The 10414-nt window shown below is 45.6% G+C and overlaps 1 protein-coding gene across 1 annotated transcript in view; it reads left to right on the top strand.

The window, feature by feature from the left end:
* Nucleotides 1–10414, top strand: part of LOC140487119 (forkhead-associated domain-containing protein 1-like) — a 250670-nt gene that overhangs the window by 1619 nt on the left and 238637 nt on the right. The window contains exons 2-4 of the mRNA XM_072586640.1: nucleotides 1710–1813; nucleotides 3029–3235; nucleotides 8607–8886. Of these exons, the coding sequence (XP_072442741.1) occupies nucleotides 1710–1813; nucleotides 3029–3235; nucleotides 8607–8886 (591 nt within the window). The remainder of the gene's footprint in view (nucleotides 1–1709; nucleotides 1814–3028; nucleotides 3236–8606; nucleotides 8887–10414) is intronic.

Genomic DNA, 10414 nt, shown 5'->3' with positions numbered 1-10414 from the left:
TATATGAACGAAGTATGTGTGTGAACATAGACTGTGTGTGAACAGTGTGTGAGTTTGTGCAGACAGTCCATGGTTGAATGAATGTGTAGATCGGACAGTGGGCTTCCATTTTGTGAAATCCCAGGCTGGGATAGGGTGGGCAGGTTTGGGGTTTGGCAGCAAGGACCATTTCTCGGGCAATCTCTGTTTGCACAATTATTTCTGACAGTAACGGATTGCATTAACATGGACAGAGGGGAAGTGATGGGGCAGGAATATCCCAGCCACTGCTCTGGGTTACTGAGCCTGACCAAGTCATCTCTGGCTGATCTCAGCATCTCAGCACTAAGAGGGAGGACATTGTTGGAGTACTGTCCATTCAACAGGAATCCTTTCCTGACTTTCCGCTGACTCTTGTGAGAGCAGAGCCAGGGACTGTCTAAGATTCTATCCACAGCTGGATATTCTGAACCTTGCTGTGTGGATTCAGGCATAAAGAAAGAGGTAAAATGTGCAGAGAAGACCCTGCAGCCCCCCACCCCATCCTCACACTAAGAAGGAGAAATGCAGGAAGAAATCTATTGCTATTATAATAATCATCCAGATCTAAATGAATGAATTCTGTATTTGTTTGCAGGGATTTGGTAGTTTTGGTAAAGTCTCACTTATTGCCATCTCTAAATGTTCTGAGACATCAACTTTTCTTTGATTAAGGAACCCAACAACATTTAGTGAAATTTTTGGGCGGCATGGTGGCACAGTGGTTAGCACTGCTGCCTTACAGCACCCGGGACCCGGGTTCAATTCTGCGTGGGTTTCCTCAAGGTGCTCCGGTTTCCTCCCATAGTCCAAAGATGTGCAGGTTAGGTGAATTGGTCATGCTAAATAGCCCGTAGTGTTAGGTGCAGGGGTAAATGTAGGGGAATGGGTCTGGGTGGGTTGCACTTCGGCGGGTCAGTGTGGACTTGTTGGGCCGAAGGGCCTGTTTCCACACTGTAAATAATCTAATCTTTTGTCAGAGCCAAACCTCTTTCCTCTCCCTCTCCCACAGTCTATATGTTTATAAAACAATGAAAGCATGGTCATGAATTAATGATTCAAAATGAAAAACAGATTATTTTTCATAAAATGAAATGAGAATCTATATTGAGAAAATTGGTACAATATTTGACTGAACTGTTAATTGTGCAGATTCCTAGTCCTAAAGCATTACTCGGAGATTCTGGGGCTATTTCTGAAGTCAGAAGTCACGCTGCACCAGGTTATAGTCCAACAGGTTTATTTGAAATCACAAGCTTTCAGAGCGCTGCTCTTTCATCAGATGATGCCCTGACTTCACCTGATGAAAGGGCAGTGCTTCGAAAGCTTGTGATTTGAAATAAACCTATTGGACTATAACCTGGTGCAGCGTGACTCCTGAGTTTGTCCACCCCGGTCCAACACTGGCACCTCCACACTATTTCCGAAGAAGTTTGGGGTGGGGGTGCTTTCTGACAGGGTCCTGTCTGATGTTTGTCCATCAGAAGAGGTAATTTCATAACTTTGTGGTGATGGTACTGACCCCTCTTGTTGGTTTGTTAAATGCCATGTCATTGGCCTATTCAAGAGGCATTTTGGTGTCATTTTAATTTTTCCGCTCCGGTATCAGTGGCACATATTCAGATAACCCACTTTGGAAGAGCAGCGTTTTCTGGTACTGTTAACATTTCTCATTTATTCCCATGTGTTAGGCACTGGGATGAAGGGTTATCTGAAATTTTCCAATGGGATTTACGCACTTAAAACCAAGACAACAACCATCGGACGACTCAAGGAATCTGCCCTGTGTTTGGAGGTGAGGAATGTTGAGTACTAAACACTGTGGGACAGCCCTGAGGGGTGAACAGCAGGGGGGAGGGGGGCTGCAGCATGCTGGTGGACACAGTCAGTTGACACGTTTTCAGAATTCCTCAAAACATTGGTCAGGCATGGGGCAACCTTTAAGTCTCACACATTTAAACTTTCCACGACTTAATCTGAAGGGCCAGTAATAATTGGAGGCATTATTTTGAGAAGTGTTGTGACCGCAAATCATAGCATCTCGAAAGTGTGGAAAGAGGCCATTTGGCCCACTGCTTCTACACTGACCTTCTGAAGAGCATTCCACCCAGACCCACCACCCCTCTCCCATTTTCCCCATGGCTAATCCACCTAACCTGCACATCGTTTGACTGAGGAAGGAAACCAGAGCAGCCGGAGGAAACCCACGCAGACGCAGGGAGAATGTGCAAACTCCGCACAGAGAGTTGCCTGAGGGTGAAATTGAACCTGGATCCACGGTGCTATGAGATAGCAGAGCTAACCACTGAGCTACTGGGCTGTCCCCAGTAAGAGACTTGGGAGCGCATCGTTTATCTGTTGCACAGTACATTACTGGCCAGTAACTGTTACTGATCCGTTCAGGGGAGGTGATGGCCTATCACTGGACTGTTAATCCAGAGACGCAGCTAATGTTCTGGGGCCTGGGTTTGAATCTTGCCATGGTAGGGGCTGGAATTTGAATTCAACTTTAAAGAATCTGGAAGTAAGAGTCTAACGATGACTATGAATCTGTTGCCAATTATTGGGGTAAAGAAACATCTGACTTACTAATGTACTTCAGTGTCTAATGTCCTCCCTTTAGGGAGGGAAACCACCATTCTTACCTGGTCTGGCCTACATGTGACTCCAGACCCAGTGCCCTCTGGGCAATTAGTGACGGGCAAGAAATGCAAGAAATAACTGATGAAAAAAATATTCTGCACCTTTCTTACACCACTGCAATGAACCAAGGTATTGGGTACATGGGTAAATGTGCCCACATTGCCTCTCACCCACTGCCCCCTCCTGTTGTTGCTACCAGAAACCAGCATCTGGAGAGGTCCCAGTCTCACTGAGTGTGAGATTAACCTCGGTCATATTGAATGTTGCAGCTCAAAGGGCCACACAGCTCTATTCTACTTTGAGTTCTGACTATTGAAGTTGCTGAATAAATTCACTTTCAGTTTGTAATTGAACCTTTCTCTCTCAGAATAGAGGGATTGATGACCGACACGCCCTGATTGAGTTGAACGACTCTGAGAACTGCTTTGTTGTCCAGGACCTCAATTCCTCAAATGGAACGTTTGTGAATGACTGCCGTATCCAGAACGCAGCGGTGAGATTGGCGCCAGGAGATGTGCTACGTTTTGGGATTGGGGGTGACACCTATGAGTTGCTGGTGGAGACTGTTCCTTCGGTGAGTGGGGCATCCAGACAGCAGGTGCTGTGGGGTTGGAATGACACCATGAATGTTCTGAAGACACTGGTGTGTGGTAGGGTCCAGCCATGATTTACCAGGTATCGCACCGGTCTTTGTGTCAGGAGGGTGAGGGTACACCCATGACCTCTGCAGAATCCCACTCAGTATCCAGGCTATTTCTCCCACTGAGGGAGTGCTGCACTATCTGAAAGAGATATCAAACAGAGGTTCTGCCTGCTGTTTTTGTGCACCTAAGAGATTCTGATGCACTATTTCTGAGAACAGTGAGGGAGAATTTTCTTGGTGTTCGAGCTAATCTTTAAGCATCAAAAAAGATCATTAGCTTGTTGTTTGTGGGATCTTTGCTGTGTGCGGAATATTAATTGAGTTTGCTACAATGCAACAGCGACCTCACTGTACAAGTGTACTCAGTTGGCTGTAAAGTGCTTTTGGGCATCCTGAGATGCTACGTAAATACAAGTCTTTGTTTTTCCTTTGCTCTGGTGTTCCTTTCCAGAGTGGTTATTCTTCAAGTGTGAATATTGTCACTATCAGAAAGTACCTCTCTGTCTGAGGGCAGCACTGCATCTGTATTTAATCAGTCTGACTATCAGCCCACTTTCCAGCCTGAGTCACTGGAGACTGATCAAGATCAGCACCCTTTAGTAATATTCCCTGCTCTAGCCAGAAGTACCAAGGTGTTGGGAGCTCCCAAAACGCTGTCCCAAGCTGAGGTTGCTAACCCTATGCCGAGCTGTTTTTGAGCATTGTGTAATTATGATGGTTTCTGGTAACTTTCCCGGGCAAGCTCATATTTACAGAAAAATATTTGCAGAATCATAGTATCCAAAGTGCAGGTGGAGCCTCACCCAGTCTGCACTGACCGTCCAAAAAGCGTTCTACCCATCACCCATCCAGTCAGTCACCATTTCCCATGGCTAATCCACCCAGCCTGCACATCCCTGGGCAATATGGGCAATTTAGCATGGCCAATCTACCTAATCTTTTGAACTGTAGGAGGAAACCCCTGCAAACACAGGGAAGAACATGCAAACTCCACACGGTCACCCAAGGCAAGAATCAAACCCAGACTATTGGCAATGTGAGGTAACAGTACTAACCAGTGTGTCACCATGTCTCCCTGCTTCCTACTTGGAAGAAAACTGAAGTTCATAGAGTTACAGAGTCATAGAGATGTACAGAGCCTTCCATCCAACTCATCCATGCCAACCAGATATCCCAACCTAATCTAGTCCCATTTGCCAGCACTCGGCCCCATATCCCTTTAAACCCTTCCTATGCATATACCCATCCAGGTGCCTTTTAAATGTTGCAATTGAACCCACTTCCACCGGCAGCTCATTCCATACACACACCACCCTCTGAGTGAAAAGGTTGCCCCTTAGGTCCCTCATCTTAAACCTATGCTGTCTACTTTTGGACTTCCCCACCCCATGGAAAAAGACCTTGTCCATTTATCCTATCCATGCCCCTCATGATTTTATAACCCTCTATAATGTCACCCCTCAGCCTCCGACGCTCCAGGGAAAACAGCCCCAGCTTGTTCAGCCTCTCCCTGTAGCTCAGATCCCCCAACCCTGGCAACATCCTTGTAAATCTTTTCTGAACCCTTTCAAGTTTCACAACATTGTTCCGATAGGGAGGAGACCATAATTGGTCACAATATTCCAAAAGTGGCCTAACCAATGTCCTGTACAGCCACAACATGACCTCCCAACTCCTGCAATCAATACTCTGACCAATAAAGGAAAGCATACCAAATGCCTTCCTCACTATCCTATCTACCTGTGACTCCACTTTCAAGAAACCATGAGCCTGTACCCTAAGGTCCCTTTGTTCAGCAACACACCCCAGGTCCTTACCATGAACTATATAAATCCTGCCCTGATTTGCCTTTACAAAACGCAACACTTCACATTTATCTAAATTAAACTCCATATGTCACTGAGAGTCAGTGTCGGTTATAGTGTCATGAAACTATCACCAACTTCTGTTTAAAAAAAACCGATCTGGTTCACTAATGTCCTTCAGGAAAGGAAATCTGCCATCCTTCCCTGGTCTGGCCTGCATGTGACTCCAGACCTTCAGCAATGTAGTTGACTCTTAATTGTGCTCAGACATAGCCTAGCAAGCCATTCAGTTCAAGGACAGTTAGGTACAGGCAACAGACTTGGTATTGCCAACGACACCCACATCCCATGAAAGAATTAATTTAAAAAGACATTGATTTTGTGACCTGTCACTTTGCAACACCAGTTCTGTTGTATATCCACATATTACAAACACTAACTGCAGTGTTGTGTTTTACAGTAAAATGGCTAAAACGTTGGGGGTCTTTTTATTTTCAAGACCAACAATTATAAATACAGAAAAACAGCAAGTGCTGGAGAGATTCAGGAGGGCCAATGTTTTGACTAGAATATGGCTCCTCTTCAGAATTCCACCAAACCAGATCATCAAGTCTGAGAAAGTGAGGGGAGAAGACCAAGTAGAATCTCTGAGAATGATATCAACATTGGCTGTTTGACACAGGTCAGGCAGATCCTGGCTTCGATCTCTGGTCTGTGCCATTATTGGGTCCCAGCCAAGGTGGTGACAAGCTTGCTATAATTGACCTGATGAAGGGCTCGTGCCTAAAATGTTAACTCTCCTGCTCCTCGGATGCTGCCTGACCTGCTGTGCTTTTCCAGAGCCACACTTTTTGACTCTGACTCTTGTCACGAAACGGGGTAAACTCTCCTGCTTAATTTAAACCAGCAACACAGAAAAGGTTTACTCCGTGCAGTAATCTGTGAAAACTTGAGAGGCCGAGAAGTAGTTAAAGTGAAAATTAACAACTTTATTTCTTAAAGTATGACAAAGAATAATTAACTAGCAACTATTTACAACTCCTTCCTCTAACCTATCTTTTACTTTCCCTTCTATAATACTAGTCTGATAAAACCCCTGAGTAAGATTTCAAAACCTGGTAGCTGTCGAATCTTCCCTTTGTATCTTCCTCTGTAGATTTGCTCTCCAGGTCGGTGTCAATGTTTTTTCTCTGTGCAAGCTCCTTCTCTAGACTGGTACCTCTCAGAGAGTTCTGACTAGCAGCCTATATCTGTTGGTCTTTTGGTGGTTTTCCCTCCACTGTTCACATTTTCCCGGTCTTAGACTCCCAAAGCATCGGATTGTGTCATTAATATTGTCAATATACTAAATTTAAACTTGATTGGAGTTTGGGTATTTTGTTTTGGGTATAATTTAAACTGATTGGCCTAATTCAAATTTGTTTTTGTCTCCAGGCAACCAGCTACACTAGCTGCTGGACCAAAAGGTTACATTATATCTTGTTCAGAATAATTGGTACTGTCAGGTAGTTCTGCAAGCTTTTAACTTTCTTAAAGGTACAGTACACCCACATCTTCATAACAGTCTGCAGTCCTCACTTTCTCCATAATTGACCTCAGCACCTTTGAGCTGAGGAGCTGATATTTACCCTTGGTTTCCTACTCACTATTGGGAAGCAGCATCTCTGAAACAGCATTGTGATGCCCCCATGGTTGAACAGCCTGTTAACAATCATTATCCAGATTTCAACCATGATGATTAGGGAGTACAGTGAGGCTTCCAGGAGGGCTGCTGGTGTTTGTGAAATGGTATCCCATTAAGGGTGAACAACCTCAGGGCAGCTGGGAGGGTGTGTGTGGAATTTACCATTGAAGCAATGCCAGGCCAATAGTAGGTTGTAGTGAAACTGGTCTGCAATATCATTACAAAAAATTATTCGACTTGTCTTCGTTTATCACAGAATCGTGGAATGTTACAGCACGGATGTAAGCCTCTTGGCCTTTTGTTCCTGAACTGGTTCATTGTTAAAGCAATTTCAAACTAATCCCACTGTCCTCTTCTTCCCCCACAGGCCCTACACTTTACTCAGCTTCAAACTTTTATCTAGTATGTTTTTCGACGGAAGTGTAGAGCTATCTGCCACAGCCACTCAGTGTGGTAAAGCATTTTCCCATTCCCCTCCGCATGACAAAAATCTCCTCGTCTGTTCCCTTTTGATTGGAGCAAATTTAAAACAGATGTTCCCTTATCACCGACACTCAGCCACAGGAAATAGCCTTTCCCTACTCGTTCTATCATGACTGTTTTGATCATTTCACATCCTCACTTACATTTTCCTTTCGCCTTTTCAGCACATCCTGCTCCCAGTATATTCAGTCTTTCCCTATAACAGGGATAGTGCTCCCAGCACTATCATTATGTTCATCCACACTCAATATTCACTCTGGCCTAAATAATGTTTTGTACAATTTCGTCATAACTACTTACGCTTGTACTGTATGACTCTGTTTATTAAACAGCTTTATCTACCTGCAATCGCATGCTGAGAGGCTTTTGTTTCTGAACTTAGGGGTATCTGTTTCTTCAAATCCTTCAAGGATCTGGAACACTGCTATGAGATCTGGGTGGTGCAGTGGTTAGTTCGATTCGATTCTCCCCTCAGGTGACTGTTTGTGGAGAGTTTGCACATCCTATCCCCAGGTTTGTGTGGGTTTCCTCTAGATGCCCTGATTTCCTCATCCAAAAATCTGCAGGTTAGGTGGATTAACCATAGGAAATGCAAGGTTACAGGGATACTGTTTGGACGGTAGATGCAGCCATGATGGAATGGCCTCTTACCACATTGTAGGGATTCAATGATATCCTTTCACAGTGGGAAAAGCCCAAACGTTAACTACGTCTTCCCTGATGATGTGGAAAGCGAATGTGGAAAGCATGGTGGTTGAGTGGTTAGCCGTGATACTCACAGCACCAGGGACCCGGGTTCGATTCCAGCCTCAGGTGACTCATTTAAAAGGCATTTGGGTGGATATAAGAATTGGAAGGTTTTAGAGGGATATGGTCAAGTTCAGTCAAATGGGACTAGATAATTAAGAATAATCCACGAGTTGGATCAAAGGGTCTGTTTCCATGCTGTATGACTCTATGACTGTCTGTGTGTAGTCAAGATTAGAGTAGTGCTGAAAAAGCACAGAATTCCTGATGAAGGACTTTGGCCCAAAACATTGATTTCCAGCTCCTTGGATGCTGCCTGATTTTTCTCTGTCCTTCCATGAATATCTCCTTTTTGACTGAGTGACCAGGGTCAAATATTATATTCCAGGTGTTTACTGACCAAGGCATCTACTCTCATGTCCAGCCTATTAACAGATTACAGTTCATCATTACCATGGCTTTGTGTTTGATGCTGTTTGGACATTTTGAGGCAAGTCTGTGCAGACTGCTATCAAGTGCCGACACTGTTTGTTATCCTGATAAAATGTTTAAATGTTCTTTTCCTCCTCTCCCCTCCCGTCAGATGTTCTGCCCTCCGGTCAGTCAGCGGTCAGCGTGGCCTGGACACCTTCAGATCATCGAGGACTCTCAGCCCCACTCCTGCCCTGTCGCAGTCTCCCAGCTTCCTTGGCTGCCCACACAGAGTTCCACCAGCAGTCCGAATGGCTGGATTCAAGGAAACAGCGCAACCATTCCTCACCCACCCCTGAAGAAGCGGGCAGCGAGTGCGGGCAGTAAGCGGGTGACCAGCGCACCCCCCATTGGCACTAGCAGCAACAGCAGCCCGCCCACTCTCAGACGAGGTATAAGCACTCATTGAAAATGGGCTCTGCAACCAATGCTGTCATCAAGGTGGCATGGTGGTTGAGTGGTTAGCAGTGATACTCACAGCACCAGGGACCCGGGTTCGATACCAGCCTCAGGTGACTCATTTAAAAGGCATTTGGGTGGACATAAGAATTGGAAGGTTTTCGAGGGATATGGTCAAGTTCAGTCAAATGGGACTAGATAATTAAGAATAATCCACGAGTTGGATCAAAGGGTCTGTTTCCATGCTGTATGACTCTATGTCTGTGTGTAATCAAGATTAGAGTAGTGCTGGAAAAGCACAGGATTCCTGATGAAGGACTTTGGCCCAAAACATTGATTTTCCTGCTCCTTGGATGCTGCCTGACCTGCTGTGCTTTTCCAGCACTCCACTGATTTTGCCCCTAATCTCCAGCATCTGCAGTACCCATTTTCTCCCCCTCAACTGGCTAGTTAGCACGTTCTTCCTGTTTTTGCGTGGGTTTTCTCTTGGTGCTCCGGTTTCCTCCCACAGTCCAAAGATGTGCAGGTCAGGTGGATTGGCTGTGACAGGGATGGGGTTGGTTGGAAGCTCTATGGCGGATTGGTGTAGACTCAATGGGCCGAATGTCCTGCTGCCACACTGTAGGGCTTCCATGATCTCACATCGCCACCAACTGGTTCAGATGGGCACTGCTTCCCACCCTGTGGGGGCTGCAGTATATACACAGAGTTCAGGACTTGCTCCATGTCTGACCTCCAGCTGTCCAAAAGGAATCTTCCAAAATGAAGTTACCAGAACCCCAGTAAGGCAGCGTCTGTTGTAGGGTGAGCTTTATGGAGTGGAGGTTCAGCTACTGTATAACTGAGTCTCTGGGCTGCTCCAGAACTACCTGTGTTTGACTCCAAAAGGGCTACAAGACACCTACTTACAAAGTAAGATCCAGCAGAGGCTGGAATTCTGAAACTAAACCAGAAATGGCTAGAAATGCTCAGCAGCTCAGGCATCATCCGGGCAGGAAAAAAAAGGAGGAGAAAGTGAGGCCTGCAGATGCTGGAGACCAGAGTCGAGAGTGTGGTGCTGGGAAAGCACAGCAGGTCAGGCAGCATCCGAGGAGCAGGAGGGTCGACATTTCGGGCAGAGCCTTTCATCAGGAATGAGGCTGGGAGCCTCGCGGGTGGAGAGATAAATGGGAGGGGGTGGGGCTGGGATCTGATTGGTGGATGGAGTTGGGGGTAATGGTGATAGGTCAGAGAAGAGGGAGGGGAGAAAGAAGATTCAATGTTTCTGGTCTGCGATCTTATAACCTGGAAATCAGGTGAAAAACCAGTAATACCCTGGAAATAGATGCACTGGTAATTCGGGAGCTCCATTTGGCATTTTGGAGAGGAATTGGACCAGCATGCAACATTTGCGAGTTTCACTGGATTTTCCTTTAGGAATAGAGTCCTTTCATTTATGCCATTGACCTGAATGATGCCAGAAGAAGCAATGCAGAACGTGAGAAGTAGTGCTCCTTGGTTTAAAACAGCTGCATATACACA

Source organism: Chiloscyllium punctatum, chromosome 16, assembly GCF_047496795.1.
Source record: "Chiloscyllium punctatum isolate Juve2018m chromosome 16, sChiPun1.3, whole genome shotgun sequence".
Classification (NCBI taxonomy): domain Eukaryota; kingdom Metazoa; phylum Chordata; class Chondrichthyes; order Orectolobiformes; family Hemiscylliidae; genus Chiloscyllium; species Chiloscyllium punctatum.
Note: the sequence above shows the minus strand (reverse complement) of the source record. Positions and strands in the feature narration are given on the sequence as shown.